Consider the following 12,631-nt stretch of genomic DNA (forward strand, 5'->3'; position numbering starts at 1 on the left):
AGTATCTGTAGCCTCTGGTGCACAGTTACAGTGGGTAGTGGTCCTTGGCACAAGTCCAGAGCAGGGCTTGAACTTGTGTTTCAGGAGCTGGAGCAAAATGTTTCTTCTATACTTAAGGAAATAAATCTCTGCCTTTTTCATGACTTTAAATAGGCCTTTTCCTTGCATATTATATAGGGGCAGATCCAGAGGAGACACACTGGTGCACTCCCCCTCATCCCACCACCCTTGGATTTCTGCTCCATCCAAAGCTTAAAAACAAATGCCTGGCAGTGGCAGCATTTCTAGTCAGGTGGTGTTGAGGGAGCTGATTGACTCATTGCTCATCATCTACCTGATACCTTCTATACTCTTCATTTCACAGGTGTTAATGACCTTTTTTTTTTAAATGCTCTTGATATTCTGCCAGTCAAGCTGTCTTTTCTTCTGCAATTCTGATGTCTGCTAGCTGCTCCTAGTAATGAAGCTCCTATTTTACAGCCTTGCAGATTTTTTTAACTCATTCTATTGAAGTTATATACGTTTTTGCTTCAATCCTAAACTGATTAATAGAGGCTTAGGTCCCTAGCATATTCGTAAGACTTCTAGTTCCTTTCAACTGGAGAAAAATATGTATTGTTTTATACATGATGATGCAGCTCACCATCTGCAACCCCCTTTTTCAAAGCTCTAGATCCACCCATGATATTGGACACAATTCCCAATACAGATAAAGCCTCCTTTCTCACCACAGCCCTGTGCCCAGGCTTGAACTCTCAGACACACCTTATGCTAGCTCAGCCTATGAGACAAAGCTAGGACAGGCTACATCCAGTTCTTGATCCAGGTCACAAGAAAATGAAACTAATGATGTCACACACTGTGCAAAGTGCCATGGCTGGAAGGAGTCTTGCAGGAAAAATCCAAGATGAACTACTTTGTTCCATCTGCCTGGACTGTTTCGTAGTCCCTGTGACCATCCACTGCGGGCACAATTTTTGCCAAGCCTGCATCAGTCAATTCTGGGCGGAATCAGATGCAAACTTCTCCTGCCCTGAGTGCAGAAGAACTGCCCAACAGGAAAGCTTCATGCCCAACAAGACCCTGGAACGAATGACAGAGTTAGCCCAGCAGCTGTATTCCAAGGAAGCAAAAGGAGCAGCAGGAGGGAAGAGGGTGTGTGAGAAACACAAGGAGGCCCTGAAACTCTTCTGTGAAGATCATCAAGCAGCCATCTGTGTGGTCTGCAAAGAGTCCCGGGATCATCAAGGTCACACTATGATTCCTGCAGAGGAGGCTGCCCAGGAATACAAGGTAGGAAATCCCTGTCTAATGCCAAAAGCTGCCCTTGTAGAGGTTAAAAATATATTTCCAAGACCAAAGTGCAGCAGCAGCAGCACAGACAGGGGTCAGGTAGTCTGGCCTCATCACTATGCATTTCCAAACTTTTAAATAGCTGAGCTTCATTCACCTCAAATTCATAGCTTCATAGGTGGTAGGGTTGGAAGGGACCTGAGCAGATCATCAAGTTTGATCCCCTGCCATGGGCAGGAAAGGATGCTGGGGTCAAATGACCCCTGGCTAGGTGATTATCTAGCCTCCTTTTGAAGACCCCCCAGGGTAGGAGCCAGCACCACTTCTCTTGGAAGTTGGTTCCAGATCCTAGCCGCCCTGACTGTGAAGTAGCGCCTCCTGATGTCTAGTCTGAATCTAGTCTCAGTCAACTTATGGCCGTTGTTCCTTGTTACTCCTGTTAGTGCTCAGGGGAACAGGGACTCTCCCAATGCCTGCTGATCTCCCTTGGCCAGTTTATACACAGCCACCAGATCCCCTCTCAGCCTTCTCATCATTTCCCCCTCTTATAATGGCTGAGTCTGTTTACCACAATCTTCTCATAAGCATTTTACCTGCAAGTCACTAATCTTTTGTGTTTAGTCTTGAATCAAGTTTCCCTCTCCCTTATATGGTAAAGCCTTTCTCCTGTCTAAAAAAATGGAGATTCAAAACACACAAGACTGGCCCAAAATTCGTAATATATATTAGCAAAGATAAACTCATGTCCTAATCAAAATTTGCTCAGTTATCCCATCCACATTCCCAGTTTCATTAGTCTAGAACCCAATTAGTGAAATAACCTGTTCCTTGAGGACAATGAAGGATTCACTGGTTAATGGACAAATCTACTGAATTGCACTGTCAAAACTCATTTCCTCCCATTTCCTTAACTGCATGGTGTGTAGCAGGTAGAACTGTAGGTATTAAACCATCTCTTAGCATGCTAAAAGGCCAGGATTACATGTTGAGGCACCCAAGTCTCTGTATCTGCAAACATCAGAACAAACAAGGCCCTTTCAGGAGCCTGTCCCTCCCCAGATCCACACCTCGTTCAGCACCTCCCAACAGATTCGACCTGTGGGGTTTCAGGCAAGTCCAACTGCCCTCTCCTGTTGGGTTAAAGAGACTGGAAAGAATTTAAACTGTTTTGGTGCATGTAGTAGGAGAGGCTGCTCTTCAACCTCAGCATGGAAATCCATTTTCTTTTCTCAGGAACAAATCCAAGCCCAACTGCAGCCTCTGATGGAAGAGAGAGAGAAGCTCCTGCAGTTTAAATTGATTGGAGCAAAGAGTACCCAGGTGTATGTGGTAGGTGTCCATTATTATTGCTTACCATGGGAACCAAGCATTCTCCAGGAGTATTTGTGTGTGTGTCATTGACGGGGAAAGTCTGTGTGTCTCCATGTGTCACTGCGTGGGGTATGCATACCCATAGGTTGTAATATGTGGGCTGAATCGCAGCCATGTCTCCTTGCTCTACCCTGGGACAACTGCCCAAAAGCACTGAGCAGCACTGGGGAGTTCGGGCACCGAGAGAGCCCTAAAGGAGGATGTGCTCTCCTTTGGCCAGGCTGGAGAGGATTTGTGGTCACAGCCCTGCCTCCTCCCTCCCCACCAGTGTCGTACACCTAGGCCACGTCCAGATGAGTGCGGCTGTGTGGTATGTGGCACTGCAGACACCTCTGCAGTGCTACATACCACACGTTCAGTTCTTCTCCATGTTGCAGGCAGCAGTGGGACGGGGTTTTTTGACCCCAAAAAATCCCCGAAGGAAAAAGGTGGAGCAGCACATGCATGGGCAGTGTGTGCTGCTCAAAAGTGAAGCTGGGCTGCCTGGAGTTGTGCTGCAGCTGCCAGCCAGCCTCCATGCACCTGGATCACTGCTGCTGCAGCCCTGGGAGGCCCCCAAGACTCCAGGTAAGGATGCTGCGGCCAGCCCATTGCTGGTCCCAGCCTCCTCTAGCACCTCCTGGTAGCATTCCCTCTAAGCTGTGTGGTGTGTGCGGCTGCACAGGTGCACCCAGCAGTGTAGCATGAGTGCACCTGCATGGCTGCACACACCACGCAGCTTAGAGGGAACACTGCCTCCCAGGTAACTTGCTGTGTCCACATGTGGCACGTGCCTTCCCCAGGGACAAGGTGCACCGCTGCTAGTTGTCCCCAGGAAACCAAACACCCACACATGTGTGGATGTGGCCCTAAGGTGCATACACATGTACTAACTTCCTGACAGTTAAGCTGTCATAACTTTTTTAAGTCAACTTAAGTGTCATAACATACACACATATGTGGAGCAGAGACAACTTAAATGTGGCACAAAATAATATATCTCCGAGGTATATTATATTGAGTCATAGAATCATAGAAAGTTAGGGTTGGAAGGGACCTCAGGAGGTCATGTAGTCCACCCCCCTGCTCAGAGTAGGACCATCCCCAACTAGATCATTCCAGCCAAAGCTTTGTCTAGCTGGGTTTTGAAAACCTCCAAGGATGGAGTTTCCACCACCTCTCTGGGTAACTGGCTCCAGTGTTTTACTACCCTCCTAGTGAGAAAATCCTTTACTACAACTTCAGATCATTACTCCTTGTTGCATCAACAGGGGTGTCAGCAGTGGGATTTGAACCCACATCTCCATATAGAGACCAGAACACCCAGGAGAGGGGAAGATAAAGCCTTGAGTCTGATGTTTTAGACCCTGCCACCATTCTGATGAGGGCTAGCTCTGGTGACTTAGCTCACAAGATGTCTGCTACCATGTCAAGGAGCTGTACCTGCGTACATTTTTATGTGGCTTAACTTAAGTCGACTTAGTTAAGTCTCCTTATTTTAAATTGACTTAGCATGTATGTATGGACACCCAAAGACTTCTTTCTGCTCAGGGATGGCAGAGACTGCAGTTCTGGTCCAGCCATTGGTTAGGCAGAGGGAGGCTAGTTTGTGCCCTTTTCATTCCAGGTCTCATACTCCCTGTGCAACCTGATGGACACAAGCTGGTCCTAAGAGTCTGGAAAAGGGAGAGCTAAGTCAGTGCCCCTCTCCTCACACTGCCACACAGCCTGAGCTTAGTACCTTCCATACAGTTGGTTGCTAAAGCACAACTTGCCAGTGTCAAGCTGCATCATTATCATAGAGCATCAATTTCCCCAGCATGTAAGTTAATTCTCCAAGTTAATTTAGAGAGCAAAATAGGCCCACTGTTACCTGCTGAAATATTACATTGATTTGAAAGTGGATTCAGATAGTAGCTGAAGTCAGCCTCAATCAGATAAACTCAGTTCAGGGTTGATCATTCCCATACTTCTTCATTGTTACAGATTTTAGCTTGTCTTCTGAGTTTAATTCTTTGCTTCGTGGCTTGCTGGGCTAAAGTTCTGGAATGATATGAAGCAGCGCCCGATAACCTTAACTTAACCAAGGAAAATGTTTGTTTTCCTGAGTAAATGCACACGTGTGCCTCTACCGCTGCCTATGGCACATTGAGGGCCAGTCATGTTGAGTGACTATCAGGATAGTTCCAACCAAGACTTTAGATTTAATATCTTTACTTTTCTTTATTGTTGTTATATTTTTTTTACCCTTCCTTTCTCTTGCAAAATCTCAGCCATTGTAGTTTTAATTCCTGGAAGGAATGGGATTTTCACAGCCCCCAGTAGACTGAACCCTTTTCATTTCTTCCAGAAAGTAAGTCATTGTTAAAAAATGTATGGGTCTTTTAAAGTTCTGGTCACACAAGAGTTTCGATAAATATTTTCAGGTCTGATTTTTTAAAATTCCAGTGAAATTCCTTCTGTGGGTGGGGTTTGTGAAGTGTCCCCAATTTCCATTAATTTTCCCCATCCTGACCTTTCCTTACTTTTTTCTGTTCATTCTAGGCAAAAGCAGAAGGCAAGAGGCAGGCGATGGCTTCTGAATTTGCACAACTGTACCAAATCCTAACAGAACGAGAACAACTCTATCTGGCCCAGATGTATGAGCTGGAAAATGAGATTTTGAATATGCAGGAGGAAAATGACACCCAACTTGCCAAGGATATTTCCTGTCTCAACACCCTGATCAAGGAGATGGAGGGGAAGTGCCAGCAGACAGCAAGTGAATTCTTGCAGGTGAAAGCTCAGATCCTGGGAGGTAGGAAAAGAGGGGACGGGAAATGGAAATGGGGTAAAGGGTAATACTCTTGAGGCCTGAGGCCCAGAGTTCAAACTCCACTGGGTGCATTGTATGAAAAGGAATTTTCTTTTGTATCATTTAAATGTGAATTCTCCATTATGTTACCCTTTTGCCTCAGTCTATTTTAGTCATGAATTTTACTTTCATAATGTGCTAGAGTCCCAGGATCTGAAGAGAGGCTTCCCTCAGTATGGGTGAGATTTTCATTCCCCTGCTTTGTCACATACCTTATTTACTTGAATCCAAGATGAGGGTTTTTCCCATATAACAAGGGGAAAACAAGCCCCTCACCTTGGATTTGAGTATGAGGGGGAGACAGGGGGCAGGCATATCATAGGTTGCTGCTGTGGCTTTGACTCTGGCCCTGACTCAGTGTTGGAGCCACAACCACTGCCCATCCCTGTGCTGCCTCTACCCTGAAGCCTCTGCCTCCCCTGCAGCCCGTATCCCATCCCCTACTACCACTTACCCTCCAGCTCTGGCTTTGGCTCCAACTCCAGCTGTGCTTCACCTTGGATCATGGAGTGCATGGTTTCTCTTGCCCCAGTCCAGCCTCGAGTTGCCACTGCTGCTGTGTGGCTGGACTGGGGCTGGAGCAACCATATGCTTTGTGCCCCAGGCTGGAGTGGGGCCAGAGCTCTGCTGGTGCTGGAGCTGCAGCTGAAACCAGATCCAGAAGGTAAGAGGCAGGGGGTGTGTGGGGCAAGACAGAGGCAGTGAGGGAAAGCAGGTAGGACAGAGGCTGTGGGGAGGGGCAGGCAGCAGGGGGTAGGGAGGAAGCTGGACAGGTGCTGGGGCATGCAGGCACCAGGTGGGGGCAGGCAGTAGTGGAGGCAAGTGGGAGGTGGGGATAGGCAGCAGGCAAGATGTAGGGGGGCAAGGGACAGAGGTCGGGCCACTTGACTCTTCTGCCATATGCTCCCTCATCATGTTCATATTTCCTGAGCTTTCTGTTCTCTCTTTCTCTCTTCTCTAGGATATTGAGAGGACCTTGAATAGGTATGTGCCACCTCTTTACCCTCCTTCATACTTTACTGTGTGAGGCAGGGCCTTGGACATTGAGTTAGACTACATCTTCCCAGGATGCTACAGTACATGTGTGGGGCAGGTACAAATCTTCATCTGCTGAATGTAAACCAGATAAAGTTTTCCTTTACTGAAGGGATTGGGGAATTGGAGAGGCGAGCTTCACTTCAGACCAGGAGTGATTATTCTGCCCAGATCATGGGTATTCAAATACTCTCTAAACATTTGGGAAGTCAGGATATATTTGGGAAGCTCCCTTCTGAGAGCAGAATATGTTGCTTTTCTTGAGCGGAATGAGTCTCACTGCGAGAAGGGTTGTAAGGTATATGGTAATGTCATGTTAGGTGCTGTGTATGATACCACCCAGCCACCTAGCGGTAGCTTCTGTGAAAAGATCTGGGGTGGTGGGTCTCCATCCATTTATAGATGGATGGATCTCAGCACAACACAGGCCTTCCCAGCCTCTCTTGGTCTGAATCAGTTTCTGAAAATTTCTCTTCATGGCACAAGGAGGCACAGTGACATTGCAGCTTCTTGATCCTTCTGCCTATTCCTTTCTCCCCTGGATGCACACTCTCTTTTTCAAGGTCATAGCCAAAACAAATGGATGGGCCAGTCCAGGGGATGCTTATGTTGCTAGTACCTGGGTTGTACCTGCTCTGATGCTGAAAGTTACCTCCCTCTTTAACACTATTTCCTGGCAAAGCATTCATGTGAATGAAGACTACAGAAAAGAAAATGGTAGATGAAGGATAAAATAATGCAATAGAAAACTATATTGATCTCTCCCTAGGTGGAAGGAGTGGAAGTTCCAGCAGCACGTGGATATTGCTCTTGCGCTGGAAAAGCGAGTCTATGAATTCTCCCCAAATTTTTCTGTTGTAAAGGCAACTCTGAGGAACATCCAAGGTACTGATTAGTTTGAGCAAACTGTGTTATGTCTCTGTGATGTTGGGAGAAAGAAAGGCTATTGCAAAACCTGATTGTAAAGTGTAGAAAAAAATAATCTAGATTTTTTAATTGGAGAAAGGGTTTAGAAATGTTTCCAGGTATAATAAATTGATAGGGAAACAGCAGTGAATTACTTAAAACCCGTTGTTATTGTTCTGACCAGGCCTGGCTATTCTCTGTGAGGTTACTGGTCTTCTGTGATTAGACCCACTCTAAGGGTGGCAAGAGCCTCTGAGGCACCTGGGTCTGCTGAGACTCTTGTCAGTGTTTCTAGTTGTGGGGCTTTTGTGCAAAGTTCAAGACATCCAACCTGGGACATAGGAACTGCTCTCCAGCTGCCCTGCAATTAAGGTGACCAGATTATTTTAAAGGAAATCCGGGACACTTATTTCCCCTACCCTCACCACAGTCAGTGGCACTGCTGCAGGCAAAACTGGGACCTGTGATCACCCAGCTTACAACCCAGACCTTGTGTCTAGGCTTCCAGAGCTTGCTCAGCTACTTACAAACATTCTCTAAGAGCTCATCTAGGATATAGACAGTTTTCCAGCTGAATACTTTGGGGGACAACATGGCTGGAAAGCAAGGAACACAGGCTCAGCAAACCAACTCCTTGGCCACAGAGGCCTTGTTCTTAAAACACACAAGGAGGTACAGGTCTCTGGAAATGATACAAGGCCCAAGGTGTACAGTCATGTAGTCTGAATTTTGCTTTCTGGGAGTTTGGAGTTCCTGAGCATTTCAGGCTGGGAAATAATACCTCCTTCCCACTTAATCCTAATGGGTGGTGATGGTTGTATTCCCCACAGTCAGAGTAGAAGCCTATGCTTAAAAAAGGCATTAAGCTGTGTGCTCAAACCTTCTGCCCCATGCATTAAAATTGCCCCTACCACAGCTGGCAGCTCCTTATAGAAAAAGTGATTTTCACATGCATGTGCGAGCCAAGTCCATGACTTCAGGCTGCAGTCCTGATGGCTTTCCATGATAATCCTTCAGGGAAGCTGTCTACAATGCAGCAGTATAGACATACTCATGGGTAAGAGAGATGGGTAGTCAGGTTACTCTTTTGAAATGGAGGGCAACAAGAGAGCTAGCTCATCTGATGCAGGCACATGCCACCTTGTCACAGTTTTAACCATGCCCTAATTCATGACCTGAAAGCTGTTGGATGATGCAAAGTGCTGCTGTTCTCCTTTCTTGGTCCTGTTTCATTCCAAACAGACCTTTTCCATCATTTTCCATATCAGAAAGACCAGCGGCATTAAGTGCCATGTGAGCGAGGCTTATAATTGTATTTCTGGGACTTAAGTGGTGTTTAGGCCTAGTACTGGCTATTCTGTAATCAGATGAAATTCACATTTGGGGAGCTTTGACATGTCTCTGTATGCCTTTCTCCTTCCCTTTCTTTTTCCTTCCAGAATTATAGCACCATTACCCTGATTTGTAGTAAAAATTGGGCATTGTGAAGCAAAGTGATAATACAAAACTTCTCTTTCTTCTCTCTCCCTCTACTGTCTAGGCACTCTGGTGTTTAAGCCGCCAGAAGCAGGTATGTCAGCCTGGGAAAGAATGGGATGGCAGAGCACAGGGTGGGGCCATGGGGAAGAGTGTCCTTGATTCACAGCTGTCCTTGATTCACAGATGTTTTGTTAATTAAAGGGAAATTATTGTGTGGCATTGGATTCATCTGCAGCAGAAGCCTCCGAGGTTAAGCACCTCAAAGGCTCCCAACAACATAAAGTGAATATTGCGGGGAAGGGCACTGACTTTCTGCAGGTCAGCTCATTAACCTTTCATCTGTGCTTAAGAAAATCCCTAACTCAAACACACTGTTGCTGACTCAAGGAGTGACTGGGCAGGGCTGGTATGTTCAGGTCTTTGCCTGGCTTGATCTGCCACTTCCAGTAACTCCATGGGGCATCATCCTGTCACCTGTTTCGCCTGCTGGGTTTTAACTTTACTTTCCCTGTGGGCTATGGTGTCTCCAATCTGGCCTATTCCTTCAGCCTGAATAAACCTCAGAAACTGATACCTCTTTGGTCCCAGCCCAACCCCATCTGCCCCAACTACCCAGTCCTACCTGCTGGGAGCAGGGAGATGAAGCAGGGGAGGAGGCAGAGAGCAAGAACATCCCTGTCCAGCTCCAGCAAAGAGGCAGCTCCCTTGGATCCAGCCCTGAGATGGAGGAGATCAGGGAGGGTCCCAGCCAGACTGGGGCTGTTGGGGAGGGTGAGGACCGGCCCCAGCCTTTCCCAGGCCTGAGCTCTGCCTTGGATGCATTGGTTTTCTCTTCTTCTTTAGCGAAGGTGACTCTGGATCCAGCTACGGCTCATCCCCAACTCATCCTGTCTGAGAATCGGAAAAGCGTGAGCTGGGGAAAAGCATGGCAGCTTCTGCCCAAGAATCCTGAGAGATTTGATACTGTTGACTGCGTGCTGGGCTGCGAGGGATTCGCCTCAGGGAAACATTTCTGGGAAGTGGAGGTGGGGGACAAGGGAGCCTGGGCTGTGGGGGTTGCCAGAGGGTCTGTGAAGAGGAAGGGACACCTCAGCCCTAACCCCGAGGGAGGGATCTGGGCTGTGGAGCGGTGGTGGAGGGGTGAGTACATTGCTCTCACCTCCCCTGATTGGACACCCCTGTTCCTGGGGTCAGCCCCCAGAAGGGTCCAGGTGTATCTGAATTATGAATGGGGTCAGGTAACATTTACTGATGCTGATACGAATGCCCTGATCTTCACTTTCCCACTGGCTTCATTCACAGGGGAGAAAGTATACCCCTGGTTCCGGGTTGGGGAGGGAACCCAGCTCAGCCTGTGCTCCTGAAATATGAAGAAACCTTGTCCATTTTTACTCCCAAAATGAGCTTTATTTAGCATTTTCATCCAGGTCTCTCTGCACCTAGAGGACTCCCATCTATCACTCAATCAGTCAATAAACTTTGTTTAACTTCTGGTTTCAGTTAAGCTAATAATGAATCTAATAATGGATAATGTGGAGAATTCTGAAACATTTAATGCCTTTCTTCACTTGAGTCTTCGCAAAAAAAAAAAATCAACCGTCAGAGGACAAGCATGGTTAGCAGCAAGAACAGGGATGGAAACAATCAGCTTAGAGATGGGAAACGGCAGGTTACGCATTACTTGAAAGAGCTGGCTGTTTTTAAGTCCACAGAGCTGAACAAGATTCATGCTACAGTTTTGGATGGAGCTTAGTTGCAGTGCCACTGGCTGTTCTCTTTGACAACTCGTGCATGCCAGGTGAGGTCCAGATGACTAGAAAATGGCAAATATAGTGCCCAACTTTGAAAAAAAGGAATAAACAAAAGGGAATTTACAGTCTAGTCAGTATAACTTTGATATCAGGAAAGAATCTGAAGCATACGGTCAAGCAATCTCTTTTTAAGCAACTTTAAGATATAACAAGGTGATCAAGAACAGCCAACATGTATTTGTCAAGTCATACCTGACCAATTTTATCTCCTTCTACCAAAAGGTGACAGGTTTTGTGTATGGGAGGGAGAGCAGTGGATGTGATAAACCTTGACTTCAGCAAGACTTTTAACACTATCTCCCATGATATTATTATTAGGAAGTTTAGGCAAATCCAGTCCAGAAGAATGTACTGTAACATAGATATGTAACTTGGTTGGATCATTGTGCCCAAAGAGTAGTCATCAACGTGTCATTGATAAACTAGGAAGATGTGTTAGGTAGGATTACACAGAGGAACATGGCATATAAGAAAAGATTGGAAGAACTGGGAGTATTTAGGCTGGAAAAAAGATGATTGAGCGGGGATTTGATAACAGTCTTCAAATAAATGAAAGCTAGTTATAAAGAGGATGGGGACTGACTAGCCTTTGTAGCCTCAGAGAAGAGGACAAAAAGAAATTATGGATGGCTATGAGGAATAATTTTCTAATTGTGAAAGTGGCTAAGCAGGTGAGCAGATTACCAAGAAAGTCTGTAAAACTTCCATCCTTGGAAGTTTTTAAGACCAGGTTAGACAACGCTTGGCTGAGATGATTTGGAAAGACTGGGTTTGATTAAATGACCTCCTGAGGTCCATTCCAGTTTGATTTCCCCCACCCCTATGGTTCTGTTACCCCAAAAGCTAAATTATATCCTGGGTTAATTTGGTATGCTCTTACACCACAGGGGGTAGGAGAGGATGGGCTAGACATTGAGACTTGCCTAATGGTCTGGACTTTGCTCCTCTTCTCTGATCCCAGGGAACTGCAGCTTTGCTGTGTAAAAGAATAAGAAAGTGGGGTAAAGGGGAGACCTGAGAGGGAAGATTGGGGGTGGAAAGGGCAAGTTAAAAGAGTAAAGGAAGGAGGGACTGGAACAGGAATGGGGCTGCTACTGACTGTTCTTGGATCTGCTTGTGCAAATGAACATTTTAGATACTTATGAGTTGAATGCAGTGGTTCCTGAAAAGTGGAACATATTTTGACTCTTGTTATTACAATAACTGAATAATTAAACCTACCTGCCTGAAGCTTGACATGTATAGTAATTAAAACACATTAAAAAATATGAAATGATCTGTCCTGTGTACATTATTTCTGGTGATTAATGTACTTATTGGGTGTTCTTTGGCGATGGGTTAATCTAGTTCCAGAAAAACCACACTCCTTCTAGAAAAATCTCACAGCAAAATTCTGCATGGAAAAAGTTGAAGTAAAAAAAGTTAGTCAGCCCATGCACTAACTTCATCCGGACAGTTGGTTTAAAGATCTCTACCATGTGCTGGAAGTCAAGCCTGTGCTAATAGTCCATTCTTCTTGTTTGTACACATTCATTTCATTAGTAATCTCTCCTGAAAGTAGCTACAGCCCTCCTCTATTTGTGTGTGATGTTTCACGTATAAAGGCAAGGGTTGGAAACACGTGTGTTCACTGGAAAACCAGAGACCCCAGGAGTTTTGAATTCCTTGCTCACAAGAGGAATGCAGTGCCTGAAGCCAAGGGGCATCAGATTCCTCTGCTCCAGGGATGTCAAATTAATCCAGCCCCATGGTCCAGATGAGTAGCACAGGGCTTGTCCGCAGGCCTGACTGGGCCCACAGGTCAGCCCACAAGTTGGATCTGGCGTGTGGGGCTGGTCCAGCCCCATGCACTGCATGCAGCATGTGTGCTGGTCCAGCCCCTTGTGGCACATACAGCGCATGC

At 46.2% G+C, this 12,631-nt stretch overlaps 1 protein-coding gene across 1 annotated transcript; it reads left to right on the top strand.

Annotated features, from left to right (window-relative positions):
- Positions 1–415: 415 nt before the first annotated feature.
- LOC109294671 (E3 ubiquitin-protein ligase TRIM39-like) lies at positions 416–11,949 on the top strand. The gene is made up of 6 exons (XM_019513119.1): positions 416–1,293; positions 2,527–2,622; positions 5,188–5,418; positions 6,459–6,481; positions 7,302–7,417; positions 9,506–11,949. The coding sequence occupies exons 1-6, from the start codon at positions 838–840 to the stop codon at positions 10,279–10,281; spliced, it is 1,698 nt and encodes a 565-aa protein (XP_019368664.1). The 5' UTR covers positions 416–837; the 3' UTR covers positions 10,282–11,949.
- The last annotated feature ends 682 nt before the right edge of the window (positions 11,950–12,631 follow it).

Source organism: Gavialis gangeticus, unplaced genomic scaffold (assembly GCF_001723915.1).
Source record: "Gavialis gangeticus isolate Ggan-Ray unplaced genomic scaffold, GavGan_comp1, whole genome shotgun sequence".
Lineage (NCBI taxonomy): Eukaryota > Metazoa > Chordata > Crocodylia > Gavialidae > Gavialis > Gavialis gangeticus.

Excerpts from the sequence above, each read along its gene's own strand:
- LOC109294671 (XM_019513119.1), top strand. The coding sequence starts at position 838 with ATGAAACTAATGATGTCACACACTGTGCAAAGTGCCATGGCTGGAAGG. Across the intron at positions 5,419-6,458 it reads CAGCAAGTGAATTCTTGCAG|GATATTGAGAGGACCTTGAA; the intron begins GTGAAAGCTCAG and ends TCTCTTCTCTAG. Across the intron at positions 7,418-9,505 it reads AACTCTGAGGAACATCCAAG|CCCAACCCCATCTGCCCCAA; the intron begins GTACTGATTAGT and ends CTTTGGTCCCAG.